Consider the following 21,190-nt stretch of genomic DNA (forward strand, 5'->3'; position numbering starts at 1 on the left):
AATAAGCTAAACTAACTAATATACTCACCACCTTACAGCCCGTGTTTTACAAGAAGTTTATTTTATTTCATACAAATCTTCTAATATGTACTTACCCATATAAAAAATGTGAAAAGACAAAAATATGTTTAAAAATAGTGAAAATGGTAATCGAATCGTATATCATATTGTATATCAAAACTTTAATTTTTTATATCCTATATATCGTATCTTATCATAGGGTGCTTTTTCTAAAAATTAAAATAATTTAAAAAATCCAATTGACACTCATTATTTTGAAAAAAAAATAGAAAAAACATTTTTTGAAAATTTAAAATTTCTCATATATACTCTTACTATATTATTATTTTCTTTAAAAAGATGTATTGATCTATATTGGTAATATATATCGTATCGTAGGATGAGTATTGTATCGCACGATATATTCACTATATTATACTAATTCAATACACCTTAGGATATGCATCATTTTTCACTTTTATTATATCATATTTTAATATACGTATCATGTATCGTAAAAAACTGATAACTATGATAGTGAACATAGTTTTATATTTTCTTAAAGAGTAATATTTTGCGTACCCACTTTTAAATATACAAATGAGTATGCACATGATATGTTATCACGTGATTGATGTGATTGAATGTTACCTTATTCTTAATTCAAAATCGTTTAATCACATGATGACACATCATCAATATTTTCAATTATGTACTCAGAAGTGTATACGTATAATTTTATTATTTCTTAAAACCTTCACCTTATTGAAGATGGAGAATGTTTTGACAGTAGATACAATGGAATCATCAAAGGTTTTTGGAATCAAACAAGTGTTACAATCTATGGAAGTTCCCCAAACTATGAGAAAGAGATAGTTTATACATAAACCACCATTTGTCGAAGCATCACTAGTTCCTGTTCTTGAGTGGTGAAAGCATAATAACATATATGAGAGGATATAATTCACACAAAACCAAAGCAATCTCTAAACATGGCATTATTTTTCTATAAAAGGTGGCTCAACTATGGGCACACAGCACTAATTATAATTATCTTGAATATTTGAAGGCATCTAATTAGCTAAAAGGGACCAAAAAAAAAAAAAAAGGATAAAGAGGAATCCATTTTTTGTGGTCTTGAGTAGAGAAGAATATAACTTGACTTGAGAATAAGACTCATTGGCTTTACTTTGAGTTAAGATTCTTCATTCCAATTCCATTTCCATGGAACCCTTTTTAGCTTTTTTCTATGCAGCTTCAAATCATATTCCTCTCCTAAACTCAACTGTTTTCCACAAGGAATCTCATTCTGTGGTCATTTCTCACTTCTTATTCTCAATTAATACCATCGAATCATAGTTTTACACGTGTTTTCACTTATGATTGACTAGTCCTTAAGCTGATATGCTTCTCTTTTCATATATAATCACATTAAATATGGAATCCGTGAAAGGAAATGTAAGTACAAGGAAGAACAAAAATTCTTGCCCTCAACCCTAAAATTGAGAGAATAAGATCCACAGTGAAAGGAGGAAGGTAATATTGGTTAGATAACATAGAATTGAATAAAAAGCTAACTATTCCGATCCCTTCCCCTGTAAGACACGCGCCTGTGCATACACACATGCAAAACTAGGTATTTTGGCACCATCACATAAAGTTATTTATTTGAACTTTTTATGTACCATTATTGGAAATCATTTTGCATTTTATTTTAAGTCCTTATGGAGACACGAAATGAAAATGTTTGTTCTATTTATAGTTGAACATATTTAAACACTTATAACATTCATATAATTTTTAATTAAATCTCTCCAAATAACAACTTTTTGACGGAGGAGTCTTGTTTAATCATATATATATATATATATGCAAGATCACCATTTAGCATGCCATAATTAATATTAAATATTATTTTTGAAGTTTTCGGATAACTTTTTAGATGCATTTAGTTTGAATAATATTTTATTATAAAAAAATAAAATATTAACAAAAAATAGATTACTTAAAAAAAGTTATGCATAATTTATTATTATATTTGATAAAATTGATAAGTATAAATAATTATAATATTCGGTTGGATATAATAAAGTAATATTAAAATATTATTTTATTTACATGTACTAAAGATTATTAGGTATAATTATTCTAAAATATTTTTCATAAAACTTGTTATATAATAAAGGAATTTTGTCTTAAAAATTAATAAGATAAAATTATAACAAAATCAATATTACCTTACTAATATCTTAATACATAAGATGAGATAATAATCATATTATCTCATGTATTAACTGTTATATAACCATTAATGACAGAAGATTATTAAAAGTTTTTATTATCGAACAAACTAAGATAATGTCGATAATAAAAAATGAATTACTAGAGCAATATTTGATTACACTGAACCAAATGCCCTTTTAGTAACTAGTTGGAAAGCATACCAAATTATAATTAGCATATTTCTAAGTATACATGCTTTCAGTAATCACCAAGTTCATAATATCCATAGCTGAAGATCCATGGAGACTGAGTAGAGGTGATGACAGTGGAAAACTTTGATGAAATTAGAAAGTAAAGTTGTAAGTTGAAAGGAACTCATCTTCTGCAATTTATTCCAACCCACATGCCAGTATATATCAAACTATATATGTAGGAATTTTCTGCTTTTATGCTTTACTCAAAGGCTTTGACAGATTCCTCCCAAACTGCACCAATCAAAATCAACTGATCTTCCAAAAAGGCCAACTGAGATGAAGAAGACATTAGTTTACAAAATCTGCAAATGAAATCTTATAATTTCTTTGTAACCATGAATTAAACACTTGTTCTATGCAGCCAGCACTCATTTATAATGCGTATCGGCATATCAAATATTATGTCCTCATTCTATCCGTCAATGAATTTTAATTTATTTTTTTAGGTCGCGTAGAGTTAATGTGTTTGGATGATAGATTTGGTTTATTTCCTTGGTATAAAATAAAATAGATATATACTAAGAATTTATTCTGCATTAGCTGTTGATCTTATAGATATTATTCTTTGCATTTTTCAAATAGGTTTTTATATATAGGAGATCGAATTCCTAATTATCACTTCAACCAAACCCTTAATGCTGTTGAACGGCATAAACATAATGTATTTGAATTCGACACTTGGGTAGCTTATACATTACCTACATAGCAGAGAAACGAAAACGCGGAAACGGAAATATTAAAACGTATTTTCTTGAAAAATATAGATAATGGAAACGTGGGAAAACATATTTCTTTTAAATATCATATTTTATATAAAAACCTGTATTTCTTTTAAAAAGTAGTAAAATACAATAACATTTTAGTTATAATAAGGTGTGCATTCAATCAATTTGGTTTATCAAACAACAAACAAATAAATAGTGTATATCAAACCTGATGAAGTAGATTTTTCAAACATTCGCCAAAAATCGAAAAAGTTGGAGATAAACAGGAGATGAATTTTAACACGCCGAAAAGAAGAGAAGACAAAATCATAGTTAGAGTTTAAAATTGTGTAAGAAAATGAAACATGAAATCAATCTTTAATAATTAAAAAATAAGGAAAAGAAATGTGTTTCAAATTTTTTTATATTTTTTAAACACTTTGAAATGTTTTGTACTAGTTTTGAGACATTTTGGAAACGGAAACATTTCAAAAACATATACTTGCAACCCCATGGGGCGTTTCTTGGCTTCCTAGACTACTACTATATATTTCCTGCAGTGTAACAAAGAGATGATTCCGAAAACCAAGAGCATAAAGATAGAGAAAACGTATATAATCAACTAAGCCAAAGAGCCGGCATAGGGCAAATTAATAATATGCATAGATAAAATAGAATCTACAGAAGCCAATGAAAGGCATGAATGAATGTGTAGTCAAGGGCGAGTAGTCATCTCTCAAGACTCATGAGGACTTTGTTTTCAGCAAATGCAAGTATGTTAAAAAGTACAATCTTTCTCTCTTTCTTTCTTTTATTTGTTTTTCTTCTTTTGAAGAGGTCCCAGCTGCTTAGGATTCCCATGGAAGGGCCGGCTGTCTTATGCCAATTGAAGAATGAAAAGATTTGGGTCCCTCAACCTTATACAAATTTTTTTATTTATACTGTGTGGGCTGAATAAGTACCAAACTTACTGAAGGAGACAAAACAGAATGAATTCCTTATTCCATTCCTTGCCTCCAAACAATCTCCAAGAAAGAGCATCTTTGCATTTGCACCATTTTAATTCCAACTTTATTTTTTTTTTCTTCTTGTTTTGTATTCTATTGAATGTATCTGATTCCGAAATTTGCAGGTGCTCCCCGTCAAAAGAATCTTCCTCTACATTCTCCATATATAACGAGCTGTAAACGTTCTTTGGCGTCTCTATCGACACCCTTCAGAGGAGAAAACCATTTATAAATATATACATTGACAACTGAAAGGTGATTACTCCAATAATAAGGTGAAAGAGTTCCAAGATTTTCCTTGAAGGTATGATCAGAAAGGGTGATAATTTGAAGGTCTTTGAGACAAGATAGATAGTGGGTTCCCCTGATCCAAGTCAGAAAATTCCTCTATAAAATCCTGGGAATAAGATTCTTGCCTTTGCTAGAAAGGGGAATACGAATGCTTACAGGATAACTCACTTTGGTGGATCAATTCTTCTGGTACCTGATGAAGCTGAGGTGTTTCACAAAGTTGTAGAGCACTGTTTGATTATTCAGTTGGGTTAAATTTCTTCTGTCTCAGAATGGAAAGTGGAGTTCCAGGGCTGGTCCCACTTTTCGCAAAGTAGACGAAGGTTGAAGGACAATATCTCTTTCCAAGTCGCTGTGAATATTGGATTGGATTGGATCAATTTTTCTGTCATTTTTGTTCAAGATTCTATGCCCTTAATGCCTTCCCCCACCCTTTCATTTGTCTATAAATCCATCCTCATTCTACTTTTCACCTGCAAGAATTCCCAGAGAGAGCTCGAAGATCAGTAATACCCAGTTCAAGAAATTAGCACACTCAAGTTTCACATTCCAGGGAGCAACAGATTGGACATCAGGAGAAATAGCTCTTCCAGGTAAAGAAACAACTGGTGTTGAGTTTAGAGATTTATGGTGCCTTCCAGGGGAAGCTAACACTTTTACAGGGTTTATTGAAAGACAGATGATGTACCATCACCACCAACATCAAGGAAAGAGCATCCACTCTTCTTCAAGAATGTCGATTCTGCCTGAAAGACACTTGTTCCTGCAAGGTGGGAGTGGCCCTGGAGGAGATTCAGGACTTGTCCTGTCAACTGATGCCAAGCCGAGACTGAAATGGACAACCGATCTTCATGAAAGGTTCATAGAAGCTGTCAATCAGCTCGGTGGAGCAGACAGTGAGTATTTACTTGAAACATTTAGCAACTCTCAATGCAAAGGCAAGTACACTAATTCAATTCAGCTAATTCAACATTCTGTCTTTAAAATTTCAGAGGCTACTCCAAAAACTGTTATGAAACTTATGGGGATTCCAGGACTTACCTTATACCACCTAAAGAGTCATTTGCAGGTAAATTATCAATTTAACGTATAAATGTTAATCAAAATTTCAGCCTTCACATTTGAATCATGTTTTAAGGGTTTCTTGGGGGCATGGGTTGTATTCTGTTTAATTTGTCACTTTAATATACCGATTCCTCTTCCACTTGTTGGTCTGCAGAAGTACAGGCTCAGTAAGAATCTCCATGGGCAAACGACTAACGGAAACAATAAAATTGGTAAGAAAAATGTCTATAATTTTACATAAATGCTCTCAAATTGACCATAATGATGAGAATTGCAATGTATATGTCTTTTACTAAGAATATACTTGAATAATAAAGCTTAATTAGTACCAGGTGTTGATGTAGGCACAGTTGCTGGGGTGGCTGGGGAAAGAGTTTCTGAAACAAATGGAACTCAAATCAACAATTTAAGCATAGGACCCCAATCAAATAAGTAAGAGAACCCATCACTTTTTCCAGGTTAATTTTACTTATTATTGTTATTTCGCTATACTAACGATGAGATCTTTAAATCCAGAAGCTTACATATAAGCGAAACGATACAGATGCAAATTGAAGTGCAGAGAAGACTACATGAGCAACTTGAGGTATATTAGTTTCAGAATCTTTCGAAATTAAAGCAGATTTTTTCATCAGTCTCATTAGTCATTTCCATGAATTTGCTAAGAAAAAGCTGCCTCTATGCTTCAAAAACAGAAAATATATTTCAGAGGCAAAGCTGAAATGATCCCAATGAAGCATTGAATTTATGCACTCAGAATTTCAATTATATTGTTGCCAGGTTTACATAAATAGAGGTTCATTACATTGCTATGGAATAGGCAATCCGAACGGTTTCATGGACAAAAACATGTCCAGTAAATACAATTCTGAAGTTATTGAAAGGATTTAGGAGAATTCTAATTCTTGTTTTGGACTAAACCAGGTACAAAGACATTTGCAGCTTCGTATTGAGGCTCAAGGGAAATATTTACAGGCAGTGTTGGAGAAAGCGCAGGAGACCCTCGGAAGACAGAATTTGGGTACAGCAGGACTCGAAGCTGCCAAAGTTCAACTCTCGGAACTTGTGTCAAAAGTATCCACTCAATGCCTGAATTCTACATTTTCAGACCTGAAGGAGCTTCAGGGTTTCTGCTCTCAGCAGACACAGACAAACCAACCCACTGATTGTTCAATGGACAGCTGCCTAACCTCCTGTGAAGGGTCTCAAAAGGAACAAGAAATACACAATGGTGGGATAGGATTAAGGCCTTATCATGGTAACACAAGGTTAGAGAGGAAAGAGATGGTGGAAGAGCCTATGCTACAGCTAGCTGAACTCAAGTGGTGTGAAGAGCCAAAAGAGAACAAGTTTCTTGCTTCAATAGGGAAGGACACAGAAAGGAGACTCTTTTCTTCAGAAAGAAGCCCGGGTGATTTATCAATTAGTGTTGGAGTGCAGGGAGAAAAGGCGAACAATTGCAGCAGCAGCAACTTCTCTGAAGGGAGACTTAAGGCAAGGAATGAAGGTGGCAACTTCCTAGACCAAGCTAACAAGAGAGCAGAATCAATAAAACTAGAGAATGACAAAAATTTACAAGGGTATAGATCTCTGTCATGCTTTTCAACAAAACTGGACTTAAATACCAGAGATCATGACAATGATCCTGCTTCAAGCTGTAAACAATTGGACTTGAATGGTTTCAGCTGGAGCTGAGAAGGTTTTCTGCAAATGGAAGGGAGTAAATGACACTATTTCAGGGGTCTTTAACTCTCCATTTCCATCAAGATAGAAGGAAAATTGGTTTGAAAACTGACTGCTCTTTCCATGAGGTCAGGTGGGTTGGCCAGAAAGAAGCAATCAATTCAATCCTTAACTAAATAAGTTGCAGCAACAATGGTAGTTGTAAGTGATCTACAACTCTAGTTGACATAGAAATCTCCATCTCTATGTATTTTCTTATAAATCTCTGTTAGAATTCATAGATCAGAAGCATTCTGCTTGATCCAAGTAAAAATTAAATACACATTATTTCATTGCATCAACATATGCGTCATAGAATTTGCAGCTCAACATTACAGATTAGAACATGTCTGGATTAAATACTTCAATATTCCTGAATGACAACTGACTAAAGAATGAAGATTATTGTTCCTCATTAAATATTCATAAAAATAAGACTGGAGTGATACTAGAAGTTTCTTTCTAAACAGGGATGTGGTTTAGCTATTTTCCCTCATTTTCCTTCAATTTTCTCCAACCAAACATCATAAACTAAACTCTTACCTAAGATATACAAAAACCTATATTAAACGTAGCAATATCATATATATTCACTTTGAATACACAAATAGATATACATTTATGTGTATTATTATTTGATTGAGTGTTGTTTTATCTTTAATTTGAAATAATTCAATCACATAATGATACAAATCAAATATGTATATCTTTGTGTACTCAAAGTGAATACACATAGTTTTATTGTAATATTAATTTATGGGAAGTGGATTTCTAAAATTCAATCAATTACAATTGATAATTTCCCTAATCCATCACACTGTAATGGGAAGAAATCTTACAAAATCAATCACAATCTCTACACTCCCCTGCACAGATGTCACTAGTTTCCAACTTGTCCAAAACCTTGAGACTGTTTCAGTAAGAATGTCAGTTGTTTAATCATTTGATTGAATCTTAGTTAACTTCTAAAATTTTCCATTTAGTTTCTCCTTAATAAAATTTAGTTTCTTACTTATCCATAATTGATGTAGAATGACTTTTTAATTTGAGCGAATGTCGATCAAAAGAGAAATCGGTCTTCCTTTCCAAAATGCACAAAATGATGATATTTTAGGACTAAGGTTAGTTTCGAAAGGGAACTTACTTTTTTTATAATATTTACTAGGCCTCCTATTATAAACCCAATAAATTTAATAATCTATATTTGTATTTTTATAACTCAGTTTAATTATATGAATACGAAGTGTATTGGGTAGGGCTGGATTCGAGCCGAGCCGAGCTCGGCTATTGGGACTAGTTTGGCTCGAGCTCGACTCGAGCCGAATTCGGCTCGACTCGAGTTCGGCTCGTTTTTATGACACCATCAAAACGACGTCAAATTTTATTGGATTATATATTTATTCAGGTTTTACCAAATTAAAACATAATTAATGTTTGTCCATATTTAGAAAATCTTTCAATGGAAACCTCACCGAATAACTCACATACATTAAATTGCAAGTGTTTGCCTTATTACCATTAACTAATAAGGTCTATTCCAAGGTAAACAAAAATGGTACATATGCAAAATTCGAATCCTGACTTTGGGATAGATTCGTATCAAATTGAGTTTAAATAAAAAACAATTTAAGTTTAACTCAAATTCAAAATAGTTAATTTGGACTAATAAATAATAATATTGGAGAAAAAATCTATTAAAAATAACCTCTAAAAAGAAAAAAACTAAAATTGCTTTAACTTGAAGTTAGTTCATTCGAGCTAAATAAGGATTGAAGTATGACCCAAATTTGCTTGAATCCACCACAGTTGTTGGCCTATTATTATAATGTGTTTGAGCTGATGCTTCTTGGGAGGATTCATGATTAAGGAAAATTTGGGGCGGATTTAATAAATTGGCCACTACTTAAACGGTTCCAGACGCTCTGGCTGCAGGGTCTAGCGGAGGGTTTTAGCTGACAAATAACAAAAAGACAATCACTGACAAACAGACCACACAAAAAAAAAAAAAAATGGCGGCTGATTCCACCCCCGATCCGTCTAAAATTCGCTGCCCTCACTGTGCAGGCCCACTCTCCATGCAGACTGTATAAATCCATTCACTCATACGCTCATGTTTTGTTAACTCTTTTTTGTTTTTTAAAATTATTATGATTTTGTTTGGTTTTGTTTTGATTTATTTTTTCTTCAAATATTTGAAAGGTTTTTATTTTTTGCAGGAAACAACTGAGTGGACTGTCGCTCCGTTTATAAGGGATAGCTTTTCTATGGTAATTGTTTCTTTTTTACGAGTTTACATCTTGAGCTTTAGTTTCGACTTTGTAGTTTATAATTCTGTCGTGTTAATGCTTGTGGTTTTATTTGATTAGGGTTCTGGAGCTTGATTCTTATTTTAAAATACTATTTTTTCCCTTTTTTATTTTTGTTAAATAACATATGGTTGAATCTGTATCTTACTTTGTGTTTCTTGAATTTTTAAAATTCGGGATTTGCTTTTAAAAATTTATTTGAAGTGGTGCTGTGGAATTGGAGATGTGGTTATTTTTATGAATTTGGTATGTGGTTGTATATATTTTGAATTTTTAGCATGTGTTCTTTAATGAAAAAATATTTCTAGGATTGCTTGTGCTTGGATGCAAGATTGATGCTGTATCTGGTGCTATGAGATTAGAGTTTTGGCATCGTAATTAATATAACCATAGACCCCGTTATCTGTTTATTCTCTAAGGAGATTTCTGAATTGATATGATTCTAATCTTATGGCATTGTTTAACGATACCATTTGCTTTTCATCATGTAGGCTTTAGTTATTTTGCTTCTTAGTTGTAGCGTTTGATCTAATTTTCTTTCACTTTTGCTGTGAAATAACTTAGATTGGGTCTGCTGTTGGTGGTACAACCAGTGCATTCTATGGATTCAACCATGGTAATGTGTTCGGTTTCACTCCCCCTATTTTTCTTTCTTCAAAGAAGCTTTCATATCCGATATTTTGGTATATTGATGCTTCTACAGATTAGTATTATTTTCTTATATCTAAAATGACAATCACAGCTTTAAGGAAAATCTCAGCTAAATCCTAGTTTTGTTTTGTTACTAGAAACTTTTAACCATCAATGCTGTGAAGCCCAATATTTCAGTTGGTGACAGTGACTATCATACTTTACATGCAATGTCTTCCCCCATGGTTTATTGTTTTGTACCATTAAAAAATCTTCATATGTTGCAAATCTCGGGTTTGGAATTATTCTTTTTTTTTTTTTGTACTTTTTCTACTTCAGTTTCGTGGTTTCTAGTTTAGTTTCTTTTTTTCTTGATTTTATCAGTCTCCTTAGAATTCAAACATTTTCTTATATGTTGATTGCATTATCGAGATTGATTCAAAATTTGAGACTTATGTTGTTTATTTCTAATGATGCAGTGATGCCAGTTGTGCGGAAATGGGTGAAGGGACCCATGTGGTTGCATTTCCTTGTTGGTGTAAGTGACTCGGTGTATTACTATATGATTATATTCATGCATTCCTCCTGGTTCTTTTACATATGGTCTTTTACTATTTTGGGTCTTATCTTTACAGCATACATGAGTTAGAGGTGTGTATGGGAGTCTTAAATTTGCTATGAATTGTCTTTAATAGTCTTGCAGGATAGTACTGCAACTATCTAGTAACTAGGTTTCATTGCTGCTTTCTCTTTTCTATTGTTTTTTCCTTGCTTTTGAAAACTGACTTGCTTTCTTGCTCATGGTATTTTATATTCGTGAGAAACAACTGAATCTAATCGATAAATGCTTTGGGCTTAATGTATTCTTGCTTATATTATTTGCGAGGTCTAATTACACTTGGCATCCTTGAAGGTTTTAGAAAGTACATATGCATCTGAGTTCTTCAAAAACACCTTCAATCTCTTTGGTTACACACTCAGACTCTTAGGTGACTCTTAACTAGATAGATCCAAATTACTAGATTTTTTAATCTATAATCATAGATGTGCATCCTCAGACAGAATGTGATATTTTTTCTTGCTTCAGAGTTTGACAAACTATATCATCGAACCTTTATTCTTGCGTCATGTAAATGCATGAATGATTATCTTGTTTTTTCAAGAAAACATATTAATTTGAAAACTATTGTACTCATCATTTCCTCGGAATGTATACATTAAAAGGTTTGCACAATGTTTGAATGACGTGGCTATTATATGCTGTGAATAGAGCTGCCTATGCACCTCAGTTTTTGCAACTATGTCTGGCCCTCCTAATAAAGGGTAGAAATAGGAGAAGTTTCTCTATGTGTTGGAATTTAATTTCTTGTTTTTGCAACTATGGTTAGCTCTTCTTATAAAGTTGTATGTACTAAATGGATTATGTTGTTGAGTTTTACTTGGCCTTTATTCTGTTTGTGCTTCCAATTTGTATCCCCATGTTTTAAAATTTCAGAAGATTTTGAACATTCTTTTTGTAGTTTTCTATGCTCCCTGCTATAAAACAGATTGTTAACTCACTGGTCATTCCATTTTGGACATGTAGGCACCCCCTGTGATGGTATTCTCTTCAGCTTGTGCTGGTCTGGCAGGTCAGGATTACTCTTTACTTCTTTTTCATTTGCGTCACAACTTTTATGTTCTTGATTTATATCCTCCTGTATTAATATTCCTCCTCAATACTTAAGTTTTGTTTTAAATACCAGAAAGTACATGTAACGTGTAATACACAATTTTGTAATAGCATAATAATTACTAGTTTTGGTCATTTTTAACTAATGCTTGTAGCTAACTAATGATACAAATTACTCAAGTGTTTGGCAATTGAGACTACCGATCATCCTTTTTGTACTTCGGCAATTTTCAAGAAAATGTCTTAAAAACACCCAAGTTCTCTCGGAAATGCCTTAACAAAACTTGGAAATCTGCAGGTGGTGCTGTTCCAGCTTTAGCCCAACTTGCATCATCTTCTTACCATGCAGCAGTTGCATCACAAACACTGCCTCATCCGCCTTCAAAGGACGATAAGATGCACAAATCCAGGACTTCATCTACCTTGTAATGAAAATTTTGTTACATCTACATGCGTTCGAGGGTCATTAAAGCCCGTGTACATGCCCACTGTATGTGGTGCAATAATATTGGAAGCGCTTATAGTCAAGCAGTGTTAGAGATGGCATCTTTTCTATTTGTATTCAGATATTCTTTATGAGATTTAAGAAAAAATAAACTAGAGCAAATATGAGATTATGATTGAATAAAATGAAGAGGAAGAAACAAAAATTCTTACAAATTCCTTCAATAGGTGGCAAAGATTTTTTCATAGGCCACATTGCAAGTTTGTTAACTACTTGATGATGCTAGAAGCTTGTGAATTGGGTTCTTATCAACATTTGACAAAGTATGTCTTTTGTTTTGTTGATTTTCAGGTTTAACAGATGAAACGACAGCTAAATAACTTCATTAATTTGAAGTAGGGATGACAACGGGAAGGGGTGAGAGACCGAATACTCTATTCACTGTCCTCATCCCCATAAAGGATTTCAATCTTTATCTCCGACTTGTCTCCATCACAGAAATGACAAGAATTCTCTCTCCCTTTTCTATTTTCATTTTTATTGAGAAACCTTATTCTCGTTAGAGTTTTAGAGGGTTGGAGACTCTAAGGGGGCGTTTGGTTTGGGTAATGTTTGATTACTAAAATAGAAAGATTACCTTGAAGATAGATTACTTAGAAGATTACTGGGTATAAATGATTACTATGTTTGATAAAATTTGATAGGTATAAATAATTATTGTGTTCGGTTAAAGGTAATAAAAGATTACTAGTAAATTATTTTATTTAAATGCCCTTGAATATAATTATTTTTAAATATTTTTTATGTTAGTTGTCATATTAATTAAAAATAAATTTATTTTTATCTCAAAAAATTAATAAATAATAATTTTTCTATAATAAACTCAAGATTACCCCAGTAATCTTTAAATACCTAAGGTAAAGGTGGTAATCAGATTACCACCTATATTACCTACCACGTCAGCATTGGTAATAGAAGATTACTGTAATCTTTTATTACTGACAAACTAAACAAGGGAATAAAAGATAGATTATCAAGGTAATCTATCTTACCGCCAACCAAACGCACCCTAAATTCAAGCCAAAGAAGTTTGTGAATTAGGTTCTTCATTTGACAAAGTATCTCTTTTGTTTTGTTTTAACAGATGAAACAACAGGTAGATAACATTAGAAGAGATCTTGATCCATTTGAAATCTCAAAATTGTACTTTGTCATATATTCCAAAAAAAGATGTTCTTCAAGAGGTATTGAATCCTCAAGAGCAAGTCTCCGCTATAATGCAGAAAATGGATAATAATAATAATAATAATATAATTATTATTATTATTATTATGATGTGCTTGGTTTAAAATATGCAGCAACGCCAGTGATTAAAAAATAATTTAAGCTATAAGAAGATATAAATATTCTTCAACCAAAAAGGGAGATGAAAGGAATGGTTATATTTGGGGATTATCCCTTTTATATGCTTTATAATAAGATGCCCCTATCATTATTTTAACGCAAAAGAGTGGACATATATCTATGGTCATGTAGAAGCTTTAAATGTTTGAATATATTCTTTTCAATGTTAATATTACTTGTTGGGCAATATCATTATAATCCCAGTTTAGAAAAGCTGTGGACATCATAATTTAATACATCAATACTATATTAACCCATGTTTTTTAAAAATAAAAGGAATTATCTAAAATTGTTTTATTTATAAATGAAAATTCTTATTTGAATTAAACTGTTTTTTTAAGAATAAGTTACCTACACCAAACAAATAAAATTTTGGATTCAGTGATCAGACTTTTGAAATATGGTTGGAGGGAATTGAATCCCTTGAGAGCTATCCAAATTGTTTTTCAGAATGACATTTTATTAAATTATTTTATTCGTATATTGAAATTTAGAATTTTAATTTACGAGAACAATAAAATTCCAAAAGATTTTTAATTATGGGAAACCCCCTTTGCCTTTGCCGCCATCCAACCAAGTGGAAGTATCACTTTACAATCTGTTGCTTCCAACACAAGTAACCAAAAAAGAAGAATTTTTTCGTTCTCCTATTCATGTCTGGTTTCCAAGTCCATTCAGGATGCAACTCAGCTGTTGCTATATAAAACTCATTCACCTCTCAGAACCATAAACCCTTGAAATCAAACAACTCATTTATTTCAAAAGGCTTAAATTTGTCTAGTGATAATGAAGAGGGTGGTGGGAGGAGGAGCTGTGGAGGAGGCCAGTGAGGGCAAGAGGCCGAAGACGAAGATTGTGTGCACGTTGGGACCAGCTTCTAGGTCCGTCGAGATGATTGAGAAACTTTTGAGGGCTGGCATGAACGTTGCACGCTTCAATTTTTCACATGGAAATCACGCATACCATCAAGAAACTTTGGATAATCTCCGGACTGCCATGAACAACACTGCTATCCTCTGCGCCGTCATGCTGGATACTAAGGCATGTTCTTCTATAATCAAAACTTGTTTTCTTTCTGTTTGATAAAATATTCTATCAGGGTTTTTCTGCTTTTCTTTGTTCATGTCGTTTTACCTTGCTGATTTGCTTGATTTCTCTGTGTTTTGCAACTGACTGTTCATAATTGTGTTATATATGAAAATGGTTGCTTTTTTAATTTTTGGTTCCTCCTGGATGGGATTTGAGGAAAAAAAAGGTTATATTTAATTCTCAAACAAGATTAAGTTACAGTTTTTTTTTTTTAATCAATAGCCACAGTAAATTGACTGCAGAGATAGATAAGAAAGTTTGATATGTGCCAGTGTCAAAATTTTAGTTCTTACTGTAAATATTTGATTAATGAATAAAAAGCATCTCAGAATATGATTAGTCTGAATGAGTTATGGGCCTCTAATATTCTGTCACAAGCTGCTTTATAGAAAGAAAAGAATAATTCCTGGCGTAAACTTGAATTACTTTCTAGAGAAATTAGTGGTGATTGAAAAAGCCAAAGAAAGGAATACATGTCATGCTTTTGGCTTTACTAAAGAATAAAATAGTGCTAAGAGATGCTTCAACGTTTTGTACATTGATTATTCCCATACTATATAACTGATTCATCTAATTTTGTATTAAAATAATGGATTTTGTTTTCAAGATTTTAGATTTGACCAACAATCTTTTTCCAAACTTGTTAACATTACAGGGTCCTGAGATTCGAACTGGATTTTTGAAGGATGGGAAACCAATAAAACTCATTCAGGGTCAAGAGATAACTGTATCCACTGACTACAGCTTAAAGGGTGATGAAAATATGATCTGTATGAGCTACAAAAAGTTGGCTGAAGATTTGAAGCCAGGAAGTGTTATCTTGTGCTCTGATGGCACAATTTCACTGACAGTATTGACTTGTGATAAGGAACTTGGTTTGGTGCGATGTCGGTGTGAAAACTCTGCGGTACTTGGAGAGAGGAAGAATGTTAATCTTCCTGGGGTGGTTGTTGATCTCCCAACCTTAACTGAGAAGGACAAAGAAGATATTCTGCAGTGGGGTGTTCCGAATAAGATTGACATGATTGCGTTATCTTTCGTTCGCAAAGGTTCTGATCTTCTGGAGGTCAGAAAGCTCTTAGGAGAGCATGCAAAGTGTATTCTTCTTATGTCAAAGGTTAAAATTATTTTTTTTAAATGATCATTAGTTAAACAGGATTCATTTTCTCAATCTGTTGACATGTTTGTTGTTGTCATGGTAGGTTGAAAATCAAGAGGGGGTTGCGAATTTTGAAGAAATTCTCGCAAACTCGGATGCATTTATGGTGGCTCGGGGTGACCTGGGAATGGAAATTCCGATTGAAAAGATATTTCTCGCTCAGAAAGTGATGATTCTTAAGGCCAATATACAAGGAAAACCTGTTGTAACTGCTACTCAGATGCTGGAGTCAATGATAAAATCTCCAAGGCCTACTCGAGCTGAAGCAACTGATGTTGCCAATGCAGTTCTTGATGGTACTGATTGTGTAATGCTCAGTGGTGAAACTGCTGCCGGAGTCTACCCTGAAATTGCTGTTCAGACCATGGCCAGAATTTGCATTGAAGCAGAGAACTTTATCAATTATGGGGATCTTTTCAAGAGAATAATGGGCACTGCACCGATGCCTATGAGCACTTTGGAGAGCTTAGCTTCTTCTGCAGTGAAGACAGCCAACAGCATAAACGCAGCTCTGATTTTGGTCCTAACTAGAGGTGGAACCACAGCAAAGCTGGTTTCGAAGTACAGGCCAAGGATGCCGATTTTATCTGTGGTGGTGCCGGAGATAAGGACAGATTCACTTTTGTGGTCGTGCAGCGATGAATTCCCAGCCAGGCATAGCCTTATTTTCTGGGGTCTGGTGCCTGTTTTGTGCTCAGGTTCTGCAGGAGCTTCTGATTCTGAATCAACAGAAGAAACCATAGAGTTTGCACTTCAACATGCAAAGTCTAAGGGACTTTGCAAGCAAGGAGACTCGGTTGTGGCATTGCATCGTGTCGACAATGCTTCCGTGTTAAAGATCTTGACTGTGAACTGATATCTTTGGAAAGAGAAATTGCATTGATGATAACAAATTTTGTGCTTCTAATTTCTGTGAACTTTTAAGATGCGGCATTTATTCAGTCTTGTCCATGAAACTATCTTGCCTTGGTGCATTCACAAAACTCATGTTTTGTCTGATATTATCTCTGATTGATAAAGCAAAGAGGGCAATTCCGAATTGAAATTGAAAAGAGAAAAAATTATAGTTCAAGCAAAAATAAAAATTCTCCCTTTTCCCATGCCAACAAAAGGTAATATCATTTATCACTTCATTAGAGAGCATAATTCACCTACTTAAACATCTAGTTTTTGAATCTAGTTTTTGAATCTTCCGAATGCAGCAAACAAACACTTATTCTTTAACTCAGACCAAGCTAGGACTTCATATGCATAATACAGAAAATCCTGATATCCAGTTTAATTGCAATGATTCCATGAACAAAGCTAAATTTCTTTTAGAAAAGAAACTTGAACTAGGAAAACTATTTCTGGGTTTCTTGGAAACAAAGTTATGTAAAAACTACAAAGTATACAAAGAAATTGAAAGAGTCAATAGTAATTTACTTCAAAATGCCTTCAATTTTCATCTCTATGAGAAGCAGCTCCTGGCAGTTGGGCTGATGATGGTGCTGAAGTAGAAATTCCACCGTTCTGATATTCTGACAAAGAAAACAAACCATAGAATGGACTCGGAATCCAATACCTCCTCCCATTTCCTGCTTTCTCTTCTCCTCTGCCTACCCTTATAATATCTTGTGCCTCATTGTTCCCTACAGTACTCAATTCTCGATTTTGAGTCCCGTTTCCTTCGCTTAATCTGCAAACTGGACAAGTACTATGAAGTTCTAGCCATGGAATAATACAATCACCATGGAACTTATGTTTACATGGCATCTCCTTTGCTTCATTTCCAATATCAAAATCCTCCAAGCACACTGCACACTGCACACTGCACACTGCAAATTCTCATCCACTGCAACCGTTGGCAATGCCTTAATCGCTTCTTTATCTGTTGGCGGGGTTCCATATCTATTAGGATCATTTTCCGGCAAATGTTGTAGCAACAAATCCAGAGCAGGTCCTATAAGATAGTCACCTAAACATGTGGCTGCATTGTGACCTTGAATAATGAAGGCCTCTTCATTCATAGGATTAACCAAAATCAAACTACCACTCCGCTCCCTATGATTTTCAGAATCATTTGATTGAGAAGCAATACCAGAACGGATATCTTGAAGCATACGCAAGAATGAAACCAAGTTGCTTCTTCTTCGCCTCCTAAAAGAGGACTCAAACTCCCTCTGTTGTTCAGCCTCCTTGTTTTGTGAAGAATTTCCAGTGATACGTGGAAGAGAATGACCTGAATCAGAACCACCCATCAAACGAAATAAGATTGGAGCCCACAAAGAGAGAGTGGGTCTGTTCCTACATCCGTTTCATTGTTGATGCTGCTGCTCATTTCTTCCACAAAACCGCCCTCGCAAAGTGGACATCTTATCTCAGAGTCCATTCTTGGATTCACCATTTGAGTGCACATGTAACACCAGTATGCCCTCTCTGTTGCATCCCCCATCTCTAATTTTGTCTATTCAAGAACCCTAACTATCAAATTGAACACAAATGAACCCTGATCAAAATTTAGTTTACTTGATTGTAACTAAAATTTCCTACCTAGCACATCTCCATTTATGTTATATCCACTTCTATTTATATGCAAGGAAGCACAATAAAATAATCCTTGGAGGACAGTACAAGAAAAGTTAATAAAATTATGTACAAGTTGACCTAAAAGACAATGCAAAATGCAGAATCTTCCTCTCCACCTTAAGAAAAATAACATGCAAACAAATGACACCACATGATTCAAAGCTGCATTTCTAAGTATGCAATGATGAAAAATACACAATTACATGCAAGGTGCAGAACAAAGGAGACAGTTTCGTGGATTCATAAATAAATAGATGAAAAGCAAGAAGTAAATAAGATTAACTATACCTTCTGGATAGAGGATATAAGTTGGTTGCAGTTGGAGAAAGAAAGCAGAGGGGACAAAAGAAATGGAGTCCTCTCTGTTTCTTTAAGTAAAATTTATTTGGTTGAAAGCAGAGGGTTTTGTTTGCTTTTCTTGAAGAGTCTGATATGATTCTTTTGGCTGTTAGGAGTTTCTTTTCCGTGAAGAAAACTCAGCACCTCTGATTTGTTCATCAGATATTGCAGATTCATCCAGATGTTCCTCAAACTAGCAGCATGGACAATATAAGAATTTTTTTTTTAAAAACAGTTGAAAATAAATAAACACACTATCTTTGATGACATTGCTATGTTACAGGTAACATTACTTGTTTGAGTTCTTTCTCAACCTCTGAATTCTAGTTCATCCTTGGATCATAATCATCAGTGCCCTTATATTATAACAGAATTCTTATTTTAGAATATAATCTTATATTTCTCAGGTTGGACTCACATAAACCAAAATAAAATAAATTAGGTCAAACGACATATTCCCACCCGAAGTTCATTATATTGCCAAATTGATATTAAGTATTGAAAATCCAAAGAACCACCTGTAAGTAGTTAAAATTAATAGAGTAAGTTAACACTATTTATTTCTCTCTTAAATTTAACAAACTAACAATTTTCTATCAAATTAAACTTTAAAATATTATATTTTATTCTTTAGAGTTTCTTTCTATTTCTCCTTCTCTTTTCCAATACTGTTAATAGTCGATGTCTCTCTTTCTCTCTTTTTGTTCCTATTCCTAACGCCTTCTCCTCAGCTTCGTCATTAGATGAGGAGAAAACATTGGAAATGGGAACAAATAGAGAGGGAGAAAAAGAAGCAAACCTAAAAAGAAAAATATAACATTTCAAAGTTTAATCCTAATAGAAAACTGTTAGTTTTATGAACTTAGAAAGAAATGATTAATGTTTTATTATTTTTAATATATTATTAGTTAATTTTATGATTTTATCCTTAAAACTTAATAAATCTAATAAATTTTAACTACCTATAAATAACTATTTAGATTTTTAATAATTGAGGGAACCAATGAGAATGCAATGAACTTGGGGTGGGAATTAGTCCTTTGACCTGTAAATTATAACCTCCCGATTCGGGCTGATTTATGCATGTGTGTAATTTTGAGAATATAAGGGGGGCAAAATGGAAATAAGGTCCTATAAACTATTGGAAAACCCTAATCAAAATCAGTTACTTGATCTTATCTGAGCAGAGATCTCAAAAGCTCCCTTCTTTCTGCAACATGGGCATTGTGTGAGAGCCACCCGCCCTTTCTCAAGGGTTCGTTGGCGGCTCCGCCGTCCCCGTGGTCAGCATGTGAGATGGGTCTGGTCTTCTGGGTTCCTGTAATGAAGACTGCCCGCGGTCAGAGCTTACAGAAATCTATTGATTGTTCTGGCTATGATGGCCTCGCGGGCTTCACCCAAAAAATTTTAAAAATATATTTTATTTGATTTAATAGATGCCCTTTGCGAAATTTAACACTCGTTACTGATTTCTTTCTTGTTGATATTAGTATTTTTGAAAAGTTTTAATTTTGTTAAATTGTTGTTAGCTTGGTTTGACTGCCTTTCGTAGATTGGTTGATGTATTCGAGTATTCAGTTTTCTTGAAAGTCTCATGATCTACCTAAACTTAATATAGCTTCTTAGGTTTTTAGATCTGACAAGAGTCAAAATTTCTTTAGTATTAAGTTGTGTAGCTTCATAATGTTATGTAATAGTGTTTAAATGATGTCTAAATGGATAGAAAATGGACTTGTGTTAAGTGATGCAGGTTGCGAACTTTTTGTGCGTTTTCTGGGTTAAAAGAATTGCGTTTCCAGCTTCTTTTACCAAAGCTTGCCCTTTTAAGTCTGCAGACTTTCGAGTGAAGTTGATTGCTTGTGGAGCTTGAAATGCAATGAATCATTTGCCCGTAAGATTTGCTGAGAAGAAATACACAGGGAGAAGAAAAGACTTACAGAATCCTTCATTTATTGGTCTTGCAAATGGATGCTTGTAACATCACCTATTGTTTTTCAAGTATTATTCATTTGTTGCGTAAATGCATTGTATTTTGTGTGTACTTCTCAAAACTTATCCTTGAGGGGTTTGATTTATGTAACCAATGAATGTTCTGATGCATAAACTTATCTGCTGATGATTATATGGCTTTCTGTTTTTCAAAATTACTGTGTTTTCTGCTTTCTCATTTCTGGATTACCTGTGACAACTTCTATCTGCAGTAGTGTGACTGATAGCAATTCCTAAAATATACAGAAACTGTAATCTCATTGAAATCAGCGGTTCATAAAATTTCGTCATATAAACAGAATAAGATGCTTTGTTTTTTAGAA

The 21,190-nt window shown here is 33.6% G+C and overlaps 3 protein-coding genes and 1 pseudogene across 7 annotated transcripts; 3 read left to right on the forward strand and 1 right to left on the reverse strand.

Annotated features, from left to right (window-relative positions):
* The first annotated feature begins 4,206 nt into the window (after positions 1–4,206).
* LOC123220275 (myb-related protein 2-like) lies at positions 4,207–7,568 on the forward strand. 5 transcript variants are annotated; one of them, XM_044642385.1, is made up of 7 exons: positions 4,207–5,072; positions 5,142–5,375; positions 5,472–5,548; positions 5,699–5,756; positions 5,871–5,976; positions 6,064–6,130; positions 6,469–7,568. In XM_044642385.1, the coding sequence occupies exons 2-7, from the start codon at positions 5,159–5,161 to the stop codon at positions 7,237–7,239; spliced, it is 1,296 nt and encodes a 431-aa protein (XP_044498320.1). In that variant the 5' UTR covers positions 4,207–5,072; positions 5,142–5,158; the 3' UTR covers positions 7,240–7,568. The 5 variants fall into 5 exon arrangements, with proteins under 5 accessions (XP_044498320.1, XP_044498323.1, XP_044498319.1 ...); XM_044642388.1 differs by having other exon boundaries at positions 4,211–5,072; positions 5,889–5,976; XM_044642384.1 differs by having other exon boundaries at positions 4,212–5,072; positions 6,061–6,130.
* A 1,619-nt stretch (positions 7,569–9,187) lies between these two features.
* Positions 9,188–12,534, forward strand: LOC123220304. Its single transcript, XM_044642429.1, has 6 exons — positions 9,188–9,350; positions 9,483–9,533; positions 10,137–10,188; positions 10,682–10,740; positions 11,788–11,833; positions 12,173–12,534. Exons 1-6 carry the CDS (start codon positions 9,276–9,278, stop codon positions 12,301–12,303), a joined length of 414 nt encoding a protein of 137 aa, XP_044498364.1. The 5' UTR covers positions 9,188–9,275; the 3' UTR covers positions 12,304–12,534.
* Positions 12,535–14,388: 1,854 nt separating this feature from the next.
* LOC123220294 (pyruvate kinase, cytosolic isozyme-like) lies at positions 14,389–16,912 on the forward strand. The gene is made up of 3 exons (XM_044642406.1): positions 14,389–14,764; positions 15,468–15,929; positions 16,015–16,912. The coding sequence occupies exons 1-3, from the start codon at positions 14,510–14,512 to the stop codon at positions 16,825–16,827; spliced, it is 1,530 nt and encodes a 509-aa protein (XP_044498341.1). The 5' UTR covers positions 14,389–14,509; the 3' UTR covers positions 16,828–16,912.
* Positions 16,913–17,219: 307 nt separating this feature from the next.
* On the reverse strand, positions 17,220–19,070 carry LOC123221969 (annotated as a pseudogene).
* Between the last annotated feature and the right edge of the window lie 2,120 nt (positions 19,071–21,190).

The sequence above is a fragment of the Mangifera indica genome, chromosome 7, assembly GCF_011075055.1.
Source record: "Mangifera indica cultivar Alphonso chromosome 7, CATAS_Mindica_2.1, whole genome shotgun sequence".
In the NCBI taxonomy this organism is placed as follows: Eukaryota; Viridiplantae; Streptophyta; class Magnoliopsida; order Sapindales; family Anacardiaceae; genus Mangifera; species Mangifera indica.

Excerpts from the sequence above, each read along its gene's own strand:
- LOC123220304 (XM_044642429.1), top strand. The coding sequence starts at position 9,276 with ATGGCGGCTGATTCCACCCCCGATCCGTCTAAAATTCGCTGCCCTCAC. Across the intron at positions 9,351-9,482 it reads GCCCACTCTCCATGCAGACT|GAAACAACTGAGTGGACTGT; the intron begins GTATAAATCCAT and ends TATTTTTTGCAG. Across the intron at positions 9,534-10,136 it reads TAAGGGATAGCTTTTCTATG|ATTGGGTCTGCTGTTGGTGG; the intron begins GTAATTGTTTCT and ends GAAATAACTTAG.
- LOC123220294 (XM_044642406.1), top strand. The coding sequence starts at position 14,510 with ATGAAGAGGGTGGTGGGAGGAGGAGCTGTGGAGGAGGCCAGTGAGGGC. Across the intron at positions 14,765-15,467 it reads CCGTCATGCTGGATACTAAG|GGTCCTGAGATTCGAACTGG; the intron begins GCATGTTCTTCT and ends TTAACATTACAG. Across the intron at positions 15,930-16,014 it reads GTATTCTTCTTATGTCAAAG|GTTGAAAATCAAGAGGGGGT; the intron begins GTTAAAATTATT and ends TTGTCATGGTAG.
- LOC123220275 (XM_044642384.1), top strand. The coding sequence starts at position 5,159 with ATGATGTACCATCACCACCAACATCAAGGAAAGAGCATCCACTCTTCT. Across the intron at positions 5,549-5,698 it reads ACCTAAAGAGTCATTTGCAG|AAGTACAGGCTCAGTAAGAA; the intron begins GTAAATTATCAA and ends GTTGGTCTGCAG. Across the intron at positions 5,977-6,060 it reads ATAGGACCCCAATCAAATAA|AAGCTTACATATAAGCGAAA; the intron begins GTAAGAGAACCC and ends CTTTAAATCCAG.